Genomic DNA, 18,655 nt, shown 5'->3' on the forward strand with positions numbered 1-18,655 from the left:
AAGGGAACCTGAAGCGAGTAAAATTATTTAAAATAAACACATGATGTATCTGCAAATGAGTATTACATACTAACCTCACCGTCCGTTCCTCTCAGAGGCTTCTTCTTACAGTGATCCCTTCCAGTTCTGACAATATTTTGTCAGAACTGAAATATACCAGTTACTGTCAGTTATATATCAGCAGCTGTCAGTTACAACTGAAGGTGCAAGGTAATGTCCATGTTTTCCTATAGCTCAAGTGAGTGATATTACAGTTTAACAGTGTGCTGACCAGGAAGCTGTTATGGGGTAATGGCCATTTTTAAAATGGAGGACAGAGAATTCAATTGATCACAGTAGACAAATGGGATGCAGGAGAGGAGAAAGAGATTGAGGAGCACAGAATATACACGGGAGGTAAGTATGACCTGTGTATGGGTATTTTGACTTTTTATTTTCAGTTCAGGCTCTCTTTAAGTTAGTGGGATGCTAATAGTTCTGGTTTGCGTGCAAATGTGATGTAAATTCTATGTTACTTGGAATTGTACCAGCCACATGCACTTCCTGACAATGTTGATTGCATGCCATTTATATAAATGGCCCATTTCCACAAGCAGTTGATAGGCAATGAAAAGACTGTTGAAATCGCACAACTACTTGCTTGGTAACTGCTCACTGCTGCCTGGCAACTCTTCACTGAGCGCGCAGTTTAGCTGCCTGTGGAAAAGTGCCCTAAATGTGCATAAAAGACAGAATTATGAGCATCTGACTGACCACCTCTATTAACCACTTCGCCGCCCGGGTACAGTATATCTACGCTCCTTTGGACTTCAGTTCCCCAACCGGAGCGTAGATATACGCACCCCCCGCCGCTGTCTGTGCTCCCGCTCGCACTCCCGCGATCGTGCACGCCGCTGCCCGCTCGCCCGGAGATCAATGAACGGGAAAATACATTCCCGTTCGTTGATCTCTGCCCCCGCAATGATCAGCATGCTTCTATGAGAAGCAGCCGATCATTGTGAAAAAACTCAGTTTCCCAGCCTCCCTTCCTGCAAGCGTCCTTCCGACGCTTGTAGGACGCCTGTAAAAAAAATGTGGCCATCTTGTGGCCAAAAAGTAATACTACACCCAAACACATTTTTCACATACAAATACAATATTATCACTATTAAAGTTAACTCATTAACTCCCACACTCCCCAATTGTTACCAATAATTTTTTTTGTAATATTAAAATAAATAAAAAAAAATTACAATAAAAAAAAAAACTTAAATAGTTACCTTAGGGACTGAAATCTTTAAATATTTATGTCAGGAGGGTACAACACTGTTACTTTATAAACTATGGGCTTGTAATTAGGGATAGACGCAAAACTGAAAAAAATGCACCTTTATTTGCAAATAAAATATTGGAGCCAAACATTGTGGTAGGGACATAATTTAAACTGTGTAATAACTGGGACAAATGGGCATATAAGTTACATGGATTTTAATTATAGTAGTATGCATTATTTAAAAACTATAATGGCAGAAAACTGAAAAATGTTTTTTTTTCCAAATGTTTTCCTATTTTCCCATTAAAACACATTTAGAATAAAATAATTCTTGGCATAGTGTCCCACCTAAAGAAAGCCTAATTGGTGGTGAAAAAAAACAAGATATAGTTCATTTTATTGTGATAAGTAATGATAAAGTTATAGGCGAATGAATGTAAGAAGCGCTGAAAGGAGAAAATTGCTCGGATGCTGAAGGGGTAAAACCCCTCAGTTGTGAAGTGGTTAAATGCAAACTCTATTAAAGTGTACCTGGGATGAATGGGAGGAAAGGAATTGTAGGCCTCTTTTCCACGGGCAGTTGAACTGTGTGCTCAGCAAGCAGTTACCAGGGAGCGGTTACCAGGCAGCAGCAAGCAGTTGTGAGAGTTTGAGAGGCATTTCACTGCCTATCAACTGCTTCTGGAAAAGAGACCTAACTTACCTGGGGCTTCCTCCAGCCCCTTGTAGTCCGTTAGCTCTCTCACTGTCCTCCCAGTCCCCTTGGTTGTGCCGCTGTCAGTGCCGCAAAGTCTGTGACTCATTTGATTACCAGATTACTGAGCCAGCTGAGGCACCCCTGATTGCTCTTCTGGGAGCATTCTGTGCATGTGCAGTTCCTTAAGACTGTAACTGCAGTTGTGCAGAATGCTCCCGGCGATGGAGGATGCATGCAGGCCAGAACAGCACATTTGTTGTGGCCAGCAACCTGCCTGGATCAAAGACTTTGCAGCGTCACTACGGAGGGGACCAGAAGGACATTGAGGGAGCAGACAGACTACAGGTGGCGGCTTCCTCAATGGTGGCCATACACTTATAGATTGCTACCCAATGTGGCAAATGAATCAATTCCTCTCTGAAAAGGATCAACTCCTAGTAAACACAGCGTATCATTCTTCAGTAGATTCCAGAAGGGAACCTGTTGGAAATCCATAGAACTGCAGTATTGCACTGTTCAATGCAGTGCAACGCTATGGCCCATCAATTTAGCGCTGCTATTGCCCCGCCCCCAATTGACCTAGATCTTCCATCCCGTTCAGTCAATGCCTTTGATTTTTTTTTTTTTGGGGGGGGGGGGGGGTGGGGGTCTAAAGCGTTTGACAGTTGATCGATCTGCCATTTTGGGGACATCAATTCTTTGCGGGTCGATTGAATATTCATGGAGTCAAACAAGACCATTAATAAGTTGTATGGCCACCTTAACGCCTTACGTTCTCAAGGGCCTTCAGTAGTCACATAATAAGTGCAATCTATCTCTGTCACATGGGTCTAAAGTTTTTTTTTTGTTATACTTATTTTATTTTCAAAAATACTGATTTCGCTGTATTACAAATATCCACATTTAGACAATGATATATACATCCAACCAGTAAAAAAAAGACAAAGAAGAGAGAAAAAAAAAAACAAAAAACACTGATGCAACAGAGGTAAAATGCGAACGTGGAAGAGTCTTAGTCAGAATCTTAATGAAGTGAAGACATGAGCAGCTTGAGTACGTCCTTAGAAGGGTAAGAGCCTTGGCTCGTATGAAAGCTTTTTGAGATGTGATGTTGATTGTAGATTAAGTCTTCGCTGTGTAGGGTAAGGGGTACCTCGTTGCCAACATGTGGTGTTGGATGTGAGATTAACTGTTTAAAAGTCACATAACGATAGTAGGAGGGGGAAAAGGGAAGAAAAGACAGTTGCATCTACCTAAAGGTGTAGAGAATAGTATAGGAAAAAATGGGGCCACTCTGATACCACTCTGACCTATGTTTTGTAGATAAGGTGTGTGGAAGTTGCCAAGGGCCTGGGCTGAAAACCGTCTAAGGTGGTTGGTAAATGGGAGAGGAGTAGGGCCATGAATCCCAAATTTTATGGAAATTTAATTCCGTGTCTCTCAGTGATGCTGTGAGTTGTTCCATATTTTTTGTCCAGTTAATTTTATGAATGACTTCTGATATGTCCGGGGGTGCTAATTTTTTCCAGTTAGTCGCAATAGTTAGTCTGGTGGCAGTTAGAATGTGGGTAATAAGACGATTGGAATGTTTGGGAACTTTTTTCAAAGGTTTACCCAAGATCATATAGATAGGATCTAAGGGAACTGTAATGTCCAGTGATGTTTTAATAAGTTCCCGAACTGCGGACCATAGATTGGAGATCAGGGGACAGAACCAGAATATATGTTCCGTGGTTCCTTTATTATTGCACCCTCTCCAGCAGAGGTCCGATGAGCCTGGGTAAATCTTTGCTAGTTTGGCAGGTGTTAGATACCAGTGGTAAAGGATCTTATAAATATTTTCTCGGATCTGAATACATTGGGATGAGTGTCTAGCATTGTTCCATATCTCGTGCCAGTCTTCCAGGGGGATGGAGGTTGAGAGGGAATTGGCCCATTTGTGCATATAGTTGTGATCAGGTATCCATGTTCCTGATTTTGTGTGTAGGAGGGTGTAGATCTGGGATATCAGACCCTTTTGGTGGCCAGGCTGTTTACAAATTCGTTCAAATGGGGACAGGGTAGGGAGTGATTTTTTTAAGAGAGTTTGGAGGAAATGGGATATCTGGTTATACTGCAATAGTAACTGGGGTGTGAAAGTAATTTTTTCCTCAAGGTGGGATTTATCATATGTTTTACCCGTTAGTGGATTGAGCCAGTCACTGAGATTAAAATATCCCAGGTTGTACCATCTGTTCATAAAGGAGTTAGATAGCCCTGGGGGGAAATGAGGATTGCCCAAGATTGGGCATAGAGGTGAAGGTGATGACTTCAACCTGGCGGATTTGCTGGTATTTTTCCATATGTTAAGCGTAAACTTAATAGTAGGGAGCAATTGTTGTTCATTGATCCTAGGGTATGGGTGAGACCATAGGAGAGATGCGAGGGATATGGGGAGAACGCTAGATGCCTCAATGAGACCCCATTTGGTGAAAACCTTCAAGTTTGTCCATTCAGGGAGTTGGCGCAGATGTGAGGCTTGATAATAATACCTAAGGTGAGGGACCCCTAGGCCCCCCTGTTCCCTAGGGGAAAGGAGAACAGATCTTGAAATTCGAGATCGTTTATGATTCCAAATAAATTTGAAGAAAGCTGACTGCAGGGATGAAAGCTGGTGAGCAGGGACCTGGACTGGTAGGGTCTCGAACAAGTATAGGAGACGTGGGACACATGGGTCTAAAGTTTAATGCACATTTCTGCATAGTCTTTTAGTTTATTTCCGAACATCCCCGAGTGCACACAGTCATGTAAGGAAACCAAAACTTACAGGGACTGGGCAATTGCTCAGGACTAAAGCAAACAGGCACTCGCTGATAAGGGAATTTCAAATAACCTGTTTTAGGCTGCAATAGACCGGAGTCTAGGAGCAGAGGATAAACGTGTGCAACCTAAGATATGCTATGTACATAATGCATGTTATGTAGTTTGCGTAGCTCCAGCTAAACCTTGTGTGCACTGCTAGCGCAATATAGGTAAACATGCTTTACTGCATACAACCCATTATCCTGAACTACAAAATAATGTCCGAGGGAAGCAGCTTATCAGTCTTACCACAAAAGATTTTAAAGTGTACTTGAGCCAAAGCTAAGCAGAGGGAAGCACACTGGACCCGCCAGGCTCCGGGCTGGTTCAGTGGAGCACTCGTTAAGAGTAACGAAGCACCCTTTACAATAGCTAATCACAGCACAATTTTACTGCGCGCTATGACTCCATAGCATGCGCAGGCAATTATAACACTCTCTGCACTTATTAAGTTGTGTGCAGGAAACGCATACAGACAATTGTACTCCCAGCCTCAACTTATTACACTCACTCTGTCCATCTCTGATGGAACAGAACTGGCTCTGAAGACTCCTCCAGCATCACTACAGTACAGAGTACTTGGGGAGGGTTAGAGAGGTTGGGGGCTGGGCGTTGTACACAAGACCCCGCTGAACACTAAGAACTGTCTACAAATCTTTGTCTGCAAAACGTTGTATGAATTCCTATCAGTGGCTGAGCAGATGCAGTCATCAGAACAATTGTGCAGTGAGCTGAAAACTTTTTCTCTTTGTGTCCTTAGCTGTCAGTCTCTCAGGACAGGGAAAAGAAACTTCTCCCCCCATGGGGCCCCCTGCTGCTTCTGCCCCCCCCCCCCCCCACATCCCTTGCAGGGTCTATTGTTACACCTTTGCCACTCATGCACAAGCGGCTCCAGTACAGCCCCGCTCATGCCAGCACAGAAGCACTTCCCCAATCAGCAGGAGGGCCCCAGCAGGACACACACAGAGTGAAGCCTAATTAGGATCTAGAGCATACATGTCAAACTCCGGCCCGTGGGCCAAATCTGGCCCTCAGAGCCATTAAATTTGGCCCCAAGTGTTTTCCCCCACTTTGCATTATGTTTGGCCCACTCTAGACCACCAGGGAAGCTATGTAGGCGGTAAAGCCCTAGAACATCAGGGGCCCATATGAGGGAGGTAGGGGGAAAGCACTAGAGAATTGTATAAGGGAGAGAGGAGGCCTCTGGGCACCAGGGAACTGTATAGGGGTTGGAGGGGCCATTAGACACCTGGGAACTTTATAAGGGAGAGAGTTGGCCAATAGACATTGAGGTTGGCCAGCAACTAGGCCCCAGTATACAATTTCGGCCCACTTTGTATTTGAGTTTGACACCTCTGATCTAGAGGCTTCCCTCTCCTTAGGTAAGTGTTTTTTAAGATTTGCGGCTGTAAAAGCAATCAACAGTTCTACCAGATGTCGATCAGGGAGTGAATTAGTGAATACTTATGCAACTGTTCATTAACTTTTTATCACATGAAAAAAACTGTTTTGCTCCTTTAGGCTACATTCACACTGACAACAAACAGAGCATTTCCCTATTATTTCTGTGGACAGGGGAACACCCGAAAAAATAGGAACAATTCTCGCTGTTCACACCATTCATGTTTGCTCAGCTGGCATCATGTCTAGCAGAGACTGCACACAACAGCTACTGGTCGAATCTTCGACTCTCTTTCAAGCAGCATAATAACTTTCTTCTCTATAACGTTACACAATGAATGACGTATATAGTATTCAATTTTTTATTTAGGCTTCCTCTTGTCATTAATGTGGACCTAACCTACATTAAAAATTGCAGTTAAATCCTATGATGTATCATTAAAAAGTGTGGAACATTTCAAGAGGTTTCAGTCCTTATGTAGGGCGCTGTATTTGTTGACTAATGATTATAACACCAGGCCAAAGCGTAGCTCAATGTGTAGCTCACTTGCTTCTATTTATATTCTGCACATCTTCTAGCAGCCATTTATAGCCACACAGAGATGTATTGTAGCTACAAGTCTGCTGCAAGCCAGCTGCTGTGCCATTGTTTGTTATGGTTGAGACAGGAATATACAGACCTATAATATAGGAATATAATGACCTATACAGCAGCCTTGTACACCTGTCCTGGTTGGGTTTTGCGTGTTGCCACATCTCTTCAAGCCATCCAAAGGAAGCTTGTAAGTATTAAAATAAATAAGGCATAACGAAGCAACTTTATAACATTTGTAAGTCTCTGGTAGAAGATCATGAAAAAGTAGAGATAGTCAACGAGTTGCTGCAGAGTGTATGCGCATTTGGACCAGTAAAAATAATCACCGACTACCTTTGACTGGTCTTGGCCCAAGCTGCACAAAATTTGCATTAAAGGGACCCTGAACTCTGTTTAAAAATGAAATTTGGACTTACCTGGGGCTTCCTCCAGCTCAGCGTAGCCCGCGAGGTCCCCCGGTGTCCTCCTGGTCCCTTCCGTGGTCCTGGTCCCGGCTCGGGTAATCTGGCGACTTCAGCTGAAGTCGCCTGTGCTGTGCGTCATCACGCTGGCCAGCTTAAGAGTCCTGCACATGCGCGGTTCAGTCTTAGAGAACTGTGCATGCACACGGACTCTTATGCTGGCCGGCGTGATGATGCGCGGAGGGTGACTTCAGCCAAATTCGCCAGATTATCAGAGCCGGGATAAGGAGGATGCCGGGGACCATGCGGGCTACTGGAAGCTGGAGGAAGCCCTCAGATAAGTCCAAGTTTCATTTTTAATCACAGCTCAGGGTAACTTTAACTCAAAATGAGCATCTCGTTAAACCTCTCTGATATGAGAATAAAGTGAAAATACTAATTCCTTTAGGCCAGGAGGGTCAGGCTCAATCACATAAAGGGCCAAACTCTGAAACCCAGTCTTAGTTGCAGGCCACATTGTTAAGTACAATTTAACAGGGGGTTGGGGGAACCTAAAAACGTGAGGTGCAACACCTGAATTTGGCCCCAGCACTGGTGTACAACTCTGGATGGGAAGGTATCCCCCTCAATTATAAAGGCACAGGACTTCTGCAGGGGGGCCGGTAGAAGCCCCAGGTAAGTTAAACTCTCCCCCCCTCCCTCAGTTAAGGGTCCCTTTATGAACTTATGGTCTTTGTTATAGGTATGTTTACTTTTGTAATATTTGGGAAGTGTGTTTTCCTCATGCTTGAATCATTTGCCGTTTCAGAGTACTACTTTGGATCTGCTGGAAAAAGGCTTTGATGTCCATGTTGTAGCTGATGCTTGCTCATCTCGCAGGTAATTTATTTTACACTTTTTGGGACTACATTAGACACACGATTACCACCGCACATCTTGTCTTCTGGCAGCTCATCCCATCCACAGGTGTGATCTGCCGGATTACTTTTGACTTTCTAATCAAATGGTTAGGTTAGGGTAGGGCTAGTTAAAATAGTTTTAAAAAAAAAAAGATTAGCTTAATAAAAGATTAAGGAAGTTGGTTTGACCATTTTTTTCTGTGGATATACAGATATGCCCAAAAGGGTTCAAGACATAATTAAAGGAGAACCAAAGTGAGAGGGATATGGAGGCTGCCATATTTATTTTTCTTTTAAGCAATACCAGTTGCCTGGCTGTCCTTTTGATCCTCTGCCTCTAATACTTTTAGCCATAGACCCTGAACAATCATGCAGCAGGTCAGTTGTTTCTGACATTATTGTCAGATCTGACAGATTAGATTATTAATATTTATTATTTATTGTATTTATATTAATATTTATTATATATTGTATTTACCAACATATTACGCAGCGCTGGACAATAAATAATAATAATAATAATAATCTGAACATTTGTATAGCGCTTTTCTCCTGTCGGACTCAAAGCGCTCAAGAGCTGCAGCCACTGGGACGCGCTCAAGAGGCCACCCTGCAGTGTGAGGGAGTCTTGCCTTGAACTCCTTACTGAATAGGTACTTGACCTAGCCAGGATTCGAACCCTGGTCTCCCATGTCAAAGGCAGAGCCCTTAACCAGTACTCTATCCAGCCACCACTGGGTGGGATACATACATTGCAACAAGGGGTGACAGACAGAGAGGTAGCAAACGGTTATACGACATAGCAAAAGGTTATACATACAATCAGGGTATAAAATGCGGTTTACAGAGACCCGGCAAAACAAGTACGAGTTAGTCAATGAGAAGGGTGTAATTGCCGGGGTAGTAAAATTAAGAGGGACACACTAAGGGACGGGGGAGGCCCTGCCAAGGCTTACAATCTAAAGGGTGGGCATGCTTGTTTCTGGTGTGATTCAGACACTGCTGCAGCCAAATAGACCAGCAGGGCTGCCGGGCAAATTGTATTGTTTAAATGGAAATAAATATGGCAGCCTACATATATGTCTCACTTCAGTTGTCCTTTAATTCTGGGGGGAGGGGGCGGATCCTGCTACACTACTAAGGACAGCCAATGCCAGATGTTATCTCCAATGACATTGCAATGTTCTCTTTACCTAAATAATATTACTTTGTAAGTTTTAGGGTCCACTTAACAGTACAAAATGGCTAGAGGTTTGGGGATACCAAAAACAGAATGTCTTTTTATTTTTACAGAAAGGTAACAGTTTTGTTGTCAGTCCAGTATTCGGTCTGTTTGAGATTGTGGCTGCATAATTTGATGCCAGGTTGGCTGTGCTTTGTGTACACCAGATCCAGACAGACCATACGCCTCTGTAATGAGTGCACGGCCATACCAAGGGTCTTTAATAGTCTGCAGTTTATTAATATAGAAAGATTTAGTCTATGGTTTTGAAAGGGGAAATGCATTTAATTGTTTATTATTGTCTGGTGCTTTGCAGAATAATACATGTAATGCTGAAAGTATTTTAGGAGGGAAAGAAAGCTGTCAGGAAAGCTAAACAAAGCCAGATAGATGATCTCCTACTAGAAAACAGTCAGGGTTGTTTATACAAACTGGAAGGAAGCTCTGGTATTCATAAACCACAGTCATTATACACATTAAAGCTGGCATTCTCTACATGAATTCTGGGTACATAGAAAGCCATGGATACAACAGATTCGTGTAAATTTCATTTAATTAATGTGACAGTGTGAGAAATCCTTAGGTCAACCTCTAATTTTTTTTACATTTATAATGGAATATCTTTATTAATTAGCAATGCACTACCGTATGTATAGTGCTTTGCACATCTGGACTATTTAGAATAAATAAAATGAAAGTTCATGACTGGCAGCATCCAGTAGCTCCTCCCACCGCAGCACTACAGCTCTGCAGTTCCTCCCTGCTCTGTGTGTAAAAGCCGTATGTACCTCTCATCTCCCTACCCTGCCTACAGAAAGACACCATTTCTCACTGCTCTTTCTGGGTTTTTTTTTAATAAACACATTAAAGGACAACTGTAGGGAGGCTGCCATGTTTTTTTTCCTTTTGTGCAATACCAGTTGCCTGGCTGTCCTGCTGATCCTGCCTCTAATACTTTTAGCCATAGACCCTGAACAGGCATGCAGTATATCAGGTGTTTCCGACATTAATGTCGGAACTGACAAGATTAGCTGCATGCTTGTTTCTGGTGTTATTCAGACACTATTGCATCCAAAGACATTAGCATATTCTGCTACAATTTTTTTCTGGGATAGTAGCTTTAAAGCTGTAAGTAATCTTATAGAGCAAAGTAGAAATACTGACTTTCAGACCACTTTAACCTCCTTGGCGGTATGAAAAATACCGCCAGGAGGGAGCGCAGCAGTTTTTTAAAAAAAAAATTTTTTTTTAATCATGTAGCGAGCCGAGGGCTCGCTACATGATAGCCGCTGCTGAGCGGCATCTCCCCGCCCGCTTCGATATCTCCGATCAGGAAATCCCGTTCATAGAACGGGATTTCCTGGAGGGCTTCCCCCGTCGCCATGGCGACGGGGCGGGATGACGTCACCGACGTCATTGACGTCGGGACGTCATTGGGAGTCCCGGGCCACCCCTCGGCGCTGCCTGGCACTGATTGGCCAGGCAGCGCTGGGGTCTGGGGGGGGCCGCGCCGCAGCAGATAGCGGCGATCGGGCAGGGGCCGGCGGCGATCAGAGTGCTGGCGCAGCTAGCAAAGTGCTAGCTGCGTCCAGCAAAAAAAAAATTATGAAAATCGGCCCAGCAGGGCCTGAGCGGCACCCTCCGGCGGCTTACCCCGTGTCACACACGGGGTTACCGCCAAGGAGGTTAAGTATTACACAGTGCATGCATGTTAACCTTCCTGGCGGTAAGCCCGAGCTGAGCTCGGGCTATGCCGCCGGAAGGCACCGCTCAGGCCCCGCTGGGCCGATTTGCATAATTTTTTTTTTTGCTACACGCAGCTAGCACTTTGCTAGCTGCGTGTGCAATCCGATCGCTGCCGATTCGCCGCTAACCGTCGCGCCGCAGCCCCCCCCCCCGACCCCGTGCGCTGCCTGGCCAATCAGTGCCAGGCAGCGCTGTGGGGTGGATCGGAGTCCTCTTTGACGTCAGTGACCATGCCGACGGGGGAAGCCCTCCAGGAGATCCCCGGGATCTCCTGATCTCCGGAGGCAATCGGAGGGGCTGGGGGGATGCCGCTGAGCAGCGGCTATCATGTAGCTTTGCTGCCCCCTGGCGGATTTTAATAAACCGACAGGAGGGTTAAAAGTGCACCAAAACGTGCCTCATGGGGACTATCCCTGAGGCTAACCATAAGCGCATTGATTTTCCACTCCATTCAAATCACTTTGATCAAATCTGCCACTAATGTTGCCTACAGCGTTCACAATCCATCAACTTTCTATCAATTTCAGGCAGTTTAATAATCAAAAGCACAATCAGGCATGTTGTATAATGTCAGATGAGTAAGCGGGGGAGAAGCAGCCTGAGATATACAGCCAAATACCATAGCAGTGTACTGAGTCAAATAACACAATACAAGTGATTTAGTTATCTCTCTATTGGTTTTCTACTGAAATCTAATGCCTAGTACATACAATGCAATTTCCCATCAGTTCGACAGGTTGAATTGATCATTTCTGACAGGTCTGGTCAAGTTTCTGTTTGTTTTTCCGAACACTTCTGTACAAAATTGATCAGAAACCTGATCAGACCGCTTGTAAATTATTGATACAACCAATTGATGTGACAGGGAATTGCATGGTGTGTACCAAGGCATTATGAAGTTTGAGCAGACAAGGTGGTACAATTAATCAGTACTACCCAGTTGATTGTTTGCCATAATTGCATTACATTTACTGAATATCTATCAAACTGCAGTGTTACACTGCTATATGCAGTGCAATGCTACGGGCCATCGATGTACCGCCACTCCAGCCCGAGCGAGATCTTCCATCCAGTACGATCAATTTTGTGCGAAAATCAATTTACTATCGGACGGGTAAGTTGGGGCATGGAACTCTGGCAGATTCAACCACATTGATCTGCCAGAAATCTTTGAGGAAAGCAATGTGTATGGGAACATTTAGTGCATTGTATGTAATTACTTTACCTCTTAAAGTAAACCTGTAAGCGAAAAAAGAAACCCTGGGGGGTACTTAACTCTGGATGGGGAAGCTTCTAGATCCTAAAGAGTCTTCCTTAACCCTCAGCAGAAGAGTGGATCTAGCACTGGGGCCCTCTAACGCTCTCCTTGTCAGCGCATGCGCAGTAGCATCTCTCCGCTCGGGCTCTGGCAGAAATGCCACCGGAGGGTGAGCGGAGAACCATTACTGCGCCTGCGCAGGAACACAGATGTAAATATTGTGGTCGGCTTCTGCTCCAGGCTGCCAGCGCTGGATTAGGCTGGAGGAGGGAAATAGGGAAGCCTCATTAGGCTCTTAACGCTTCCCCCTCATGAGGAAAGTACCACCCGGGGGTTTTTCCCCTTTTAAAGATAAGGTCACAACTGTGTTTCTGTTTTTACTGTACGAGGGCCCGTTCACACTAGGGGCGTTTTCCGCCTTTTTTCAAGCACAGGCGAATTTTTAAAACCGCTCACAAAATGCTTGTGCAATGTTTCCCTATGAGAGAGTTCACAGCTGTGTGGTTCGTTTCCGATCCGCTCAGCAAAGTGGTGCCTGCACCATTTTTGAGGTGTTTTTGCTACAATGGAAGGTATAGGAAAAACGCAAAATGCTCACAAAATCGCCTTGTACAGCGATTGCTTGTTTTTAAGACTAAATACACTGTATTTATTCTTTTCCGGGTCAAAGAGTTTACTTCCTGACTTGCGTCAGGGAGTGAATTTCTAAAACCGCTCTGAAAAAGCACTTAGAAAAGCGATTTTTACAAAAACGCAGCGTGCAGTGGAATGCCAGGAGGGGGAAAAAACGCACATAAACGGTTTAATGTAGACTTTCCGGAATCGAAGAACGTTTCTTGTCGTGGGCATGTGTCTGAATCAGAACAAATACTAATCTACTAACCTTTTAATAATTCTTACGGATATACCCCTGGTGAGGGATGCAAACATATGCCACATAACACCAGTCACTTTATCTAATCCATTCCCGATTTGGTCATCACCTTTGTAATCCAGCCTTAGTAAGTCAAGCCATGGTATTTGTGGATAGGAACTGTGCATTGTAAAAGGACTGTTCTTTATTAGCCAGGTGGACCGACTTATAGCTCTTTCCCGCATAAAGCAGAGTGGAGCCTTTCTGACCACCGGTGAAGGAGTGATCCTACAGCTGCTACAAGACTTCACGCATCCCAAATTTAAAGAGGTAACAGTTCAGCCATTTACACCACAGTCAACTAGTTGTTTGCTGCAAGGTTCTCTGGGTGTGAAGGACACCTGAATGGAAAGGGATATGGAGGCTGCCATATTTACTTCCTCTTAAAGCCAATGGGTACCGCTATCAAATTAAAAAAGTCAGATACTCGCCTAAGGAGAGGGAAGGCTCGATCCTAATGAGCCTTCCCTCTCATCTCCCGGTGCCTTCGGTGCTGCGCTGGCTCCCCCGTTCGCATCCGCCACCGCAGGGACTTCTAGGGTCTTCGGGAGCACTCAGGCTTCCGAAGACGGACCACTCCATACTACGCACGCGTAATTGCGTCATAGAGGACGCTCGCGCATGCGTAGTATGGAGCGACCCGTCTTCGGGAGCCCGAATGCTCCCGAAGGCTTCCGAAACATCCCTTCGGCAGCGGAAGTGGCAGTCTTTGACCGAACTGGTCGAATACTGCTACCGGGGATCCTGCGCGGGACCGGGCACCGGGAGAGGAGAGGGAAGGCTCATTAAGACCGAGCCTTCCCTCTCCTTAGGTGAGTATCTGACTTTTTTTATTTTGATAGCGGTAAACATTCACTTTAAACAATAACCGTTGACTGGCTATACCGCTGATCCTCTGCCTCTAATTCTTTTAGCAACAGACCCTGAACAAGCCTGCAGATCAAATGGTTCTGACTGAGGTCTGACTTAATCTAGTCGGATTTCACTTGCATGCTTGTTTCAGGTGTATGATCCAGATACTCCTGCAGCCAAAGAGATCAGCAGGACAGCCAGGCAACTGCAATCGTTTATGAAGAAATACATATGGCACCCTTCATATCCCTCTCAGTTCAGGTGACCTATAAAAGTGCTGTAAGAAAGAGCTACTCTCCAGTCAAAAATTCGATTCATATCTTTATTTGAGAATAGCGGTTTAAAAATGTATTTCACTGTTATAGGGCTCAGTGTTCTCCCCAGAAATATTTTCCAGCCGGGTGGCATGAAAAAGTAGCCGGGTGGGGACATAAGGTCACGCTGGGTGCTGCTGGGTGAAAAAGTAAAGAAACGCTGAACGGAGAGAAAGGGTCACACTGGGTGGGGTGGGAGTGGATCACGCTGGGTGGGTACAATTCGGCATAATGCTGGGTGCTGGTTGGGGGGGGGGGGGGGGGTAGTGAGATAACTATCAAGAAACAAAAATCGCATTGCAAACAATCCCAAAATGCTGTATGCAGTTTATTTGTGATTTACACACATCACAATTATAGTGTGAATGCTTCCTGAGGGAAACTTTGTCATAGCGCTTCTCTGTTCACTGGCATTGAGCAAAGCTCTGTAAATTCCTGGAAAAGTATCTTAGTGTGAATGGGGCCTTAGTACCATAGCCCCATCATTACATATATGACCTGACATTCACCACTCTCTGCATGCAATGTATTGTGACTCCTGCTGCTGGACATACACTAGGAGCAGAGGAGTGCTGACTTAAAGAAAACCTGTAACAAAAAAACCTTCCCTGGGAGGTACTTGCCTCAGGTGGGGGAAGCCTCCGGATCCTATTGAGGCTTCCCCCGTCCTCCTCGGTCCCACGGCGGCGGAGATAAAGCTCCCCTAACAGCGAGGATGTAAATATTTACCTTCCCAGCGCAGGCGCAGTATCTGCTCTCTGCTCAGAAATAGGCAATCGCTGTCGGGTCGGTATACTGCGCAGGCGCAAGTCACCTGCGCAGTGGAGGGGACCCGACGGAGATCGGCTTTTTTGCCTATCTTCGTGCTGAGAGCCGCAATAGCACCCCCGCTAGAGCCAGGAAAGGTAAATAAATCGACGCTTGTCGAGGGAGGATTCCGGGACACTTCGGGGGAGCCAGCGCTGGATTGCCTGCAGCTACAGCGGAGGGGGAAGCCTCACTGGGACCTGAGGCTTCCCCCTAGCGAGGTGAGTACCCCCTAGCCTAAGGGAACTTTTGTTTTGTTACAGGTTCTCTTTAAAGCTGATCACACAGGCAGGCAACAGAGTGTGACAACTCCAGAGACTTGCTAGAGGACCATGCTATTTCAAAAAGCACAGTGATATGAGATACAAGTATCCTGGCTGAACTCAATGAACGTATGGCTTTTTTTTCCACCTAAATTACTGTAACTGCTGAGATAAGTCAGGCTAAATGTGTGCCATTGAACTTTTTGCCATTCATATTTGCCCATACTGGAAGCTGGATATCACAGTGATTAAACAATCACTGACACACAAGATGTCAGTCTGGCATGAAGTGCAGGGGGCAGAGTGAATGCTGCACCAGGTTCATATTACAGCCCCGTAAACCACTCATTAGCTCTCCCTTCACACTGAATGACCAGCGTGGTGATATGTTAATGAGCCACACTTATCTGGGTATTCGGAACATTCCTGTGAAAGGACGGAGCTGGGAAGGGGCTTTGTATCTGCTGCATAGATAATTGAGAAGGAGGAGAGCTTCTGTCCACTGCTGGGAGAGATCGGGTGACTCACCAAAAGGAAAGGAATAGAAATAGAGCCGTACGTTCTATTCTATAGTCGCTCCAGCAAAGTTCCCGAGGTCTGACTCATCTGTGCTAGAAGCTTCACCAGCCCCTCCTCGCTGCTGATAGGAAGGAGCTGAGGAGGAGGGCGGAGATGTGTCTCTGCACTCAGAGGCAGCGCTGCCTGTCTGATTCAAAACTACGCAGAGGAAAGAGACTCTGCTTTTACACTCGGAGGCTAATCAAATCAGCCGGGCAGGAACAGAGACCCAGGTGGGCGCTCCGCCCGGGTAATAGGCTCTGGGGAGAACACTGTATGGGCAGTACAAAGAACTCTGATTGCTGCCACTTGCATATGAGACACTATAGGGAATGAGGCACCCAAAAGTAGATAAAACTATGTTAAAAACAAAATATGGAAGATAAGTGGCTTACCTCAAAAGATGACACTAAATAATGTATACAAAGTGTTTACTTTGTCTAAACAAACACTTTTTGTACTGAATAGTTAAAAAAAACAGTGTTTCACTTACCTGGGGCTTCTGCCAGCCCCTTGCAGCCTTCCTGTCCCGCGCCGGTCCTCCATGAGCCTCTGTTCTCCTGCTGCAAGCTAGTTTCGGTTCGATCACACCGTCGGCTTGTAAGTCGACAGCAACTGTGCCTGTGCGCCCCGAGCCACATGTATCTTTCTTCACGTTCCAGCCTGTAATCTGTACTAATAGCCAAGGACACTACTGCAGGCAGAAACTCAAAGAAAGATACGCATGGCCCGGGGCGCGCAGGCGCAGTTGCTGCATTCGACCGAACCGAAAGTAGCTGGCGACGGGAGAATGAAGGATAGTGGAGGACTGATGCAGGACAGGAAGGCTGCAAGGGGCTGGCAGAAGCCCCAGGTAAGTGAAACACTTTGTTGTTGTTTTTTTAACTATTCAGTTCCGTTTTAAGTGTCATCTCCTGTTGTTTCTGTATTCCAAGGTGCTGCACCATTTTGTTTACCCTGTACTTGGATATGAGGCCCATCTTAAGCTGAGTCCCCTTTATTTCACTGTGGAGGGTACATATTATTCATATTGAATTGTTTTTCTTCCAGGTTCAAAAACTCATAAGAGAACCAGCTCCTGACAGCGGTCTATTGTCTCTTTTTCAAAGCCAGAATCCTCTCATGACGTAAACCTCTAACAAGTAACCAAACAAGCATGGATTTAAAAACACTAGTAAAGATGTAAATTCAGAAAAAAAGATGTGCATGTTATGATAATTGTAATTAAATGATTATATTTTGGCATAAAGGCTCTCTGGCATTACAATGGCAAATGCATTAAAACTCAACCATGTTGTCCAACAGCTTATTCAAATAAGACCCAAATCTTTGGAAGACAGATCTTTAACAGGTTTGGCCACAAATATCTACATATTTGACCAAGCCTATGATTCAGCATATACCCCATGCTTGAATGACTAAGGAGAACTGTAGCCAAATGATCCTGCCAACTTAGCTATTTGGTTACCTGTTTTTTTTTTAAGCCCAGCTGATCAAAATGCAGAACTGCTACAAGCAGATGCATAAAAACTCAACTATGAGTGAAACTTGAGGTCACAATATATTGAATGCTAAACCAGTGGATTAAAATCAATTTGATCAGACTTGCTAACGCTAAGCAATGCAGGTGGTTATTGTATTGGCAGTAGTATAGCATTGCGACTGCACCAAGGGCCTTGGACCATAGGGGCCCACCCAGAACTTCAGTATTAGCTCTTCAATGGTGCTATTTAGAATAGTGATAATCATTAACAACCTGTTCCCCTCCTGTGCTTACATCTCTCATACTGTGGTGGTCCTTGGCAGGTTTTTTGCACCATATGAATTATGTATAAGATACTTGGGGGGCTCATTGTAAAACTTGCACTTGGGCCCAAAGCTCTATAGCTACGCCAAAGTCTACTGGTCACCACAACTCCTGCACAAATAAAATGGACCTCTCTGTAATTCTTGTTGTTGATATGCAGCTGCTACTTAAAGACGTTCTACATGTGTTCATATTTTTGTTAAAATTTCAATAAAAAAAAAATGTGATCACATAGCTATTGGACAGGAAAATCTGAGGCCTAGTAGAATAGCTTTACTGCATTCACAAAGCCCCTCCACCAAGCTTCCTGTCTGGACATGCTCTTGACACCAAGGTGACAATGTTCAACTGACAGCACTCTGGAAGCAAATGTGGTGATGACCTCACATTCATCCAATACCTGACAAATGCATGTGATTCACCAGTACTGCCTTCCTGACTGCTTTGTGTATGTCACTTTACACTTCACCCAGGGCTTTTGCAAGATTTACGCTCAAGTGTCTGCTACCTACTGGAAGGGAGGAAAACACATAGAAAATCACATTAGTCAACACCTTACTTATGTGCCGCTAAGGATAAATAATTAACACTGTTATTTTTTGCATTGTGGTGATCTCCTGCCGCATCCCACTGCAACGCAAAAAATGCCAAACATATGACCCTGCAGCAGAGTGCGCCGACAGGGTCATATGCATGGCACCGCCTCCTGCTCAGTGACGTACTCCTTGCTGGGCAGGAAGTACATCACTGGGATTCTCTTTGGTCCGCGCATGCGTGCCGCAATGCACCATGTTTCTATCAATTAAATTCCTGCGTCGCCCATTGGCTC

The 18,655-nt window shown here is 44.9% G+C and overlaps 1 protein-coding gene across 3 annotated transcripts in view; it reads left to right on the forward strand.

The window, feature by feature from the left end:
- The window catches only part of ISOC2 (isochorismatase domain containing 2), a 29,685-nt gene extending 12,417 nt beyond the window's left edge, over window positions 1-17,268 (forward strand). For all 3 annotated transcript variants that reach the window (XM_068242883.1, XM_068242882.1, XM_068242881.1), the window contains exons 4-6: window positions 7,996-8,066; window positions 13,378-13,495; window positions 17,070-17,268. In XM_068242883.1, coding sequence (XP_068098984.1) covers window positions 7,996-8,066; window positions 13,378-13,495; window positions 17,070-17,150 — 270 coding nt within the window. In that variant the 3' untranslated portion in view covers window positions 17,151-17,268. The remainder of the gene's footprint in view (window positions 1-7,995; window positions 8,067-13,377; window positions 13,496-17,069) is intronic.
- The last annotated feature ends 1,387 nt before the right edge of the window (window positions 17,269-18,655 follow it).

The sequence above is a fragment of the Hyperolius riggenbachi genome, chromosome 6 (assembly GCF_040937935.1).
Source record: "Hyperolius riggenbachi isolate aHypRig1 chromosome 6, aHypRig1.pri, whole genome shotgun sequence".
NCBI lineage: Eukaryota > Metazoa > Chordata > Amphibia > Anura > Hyperoliidae > Hyperolius > Hyperolius riggenbachi.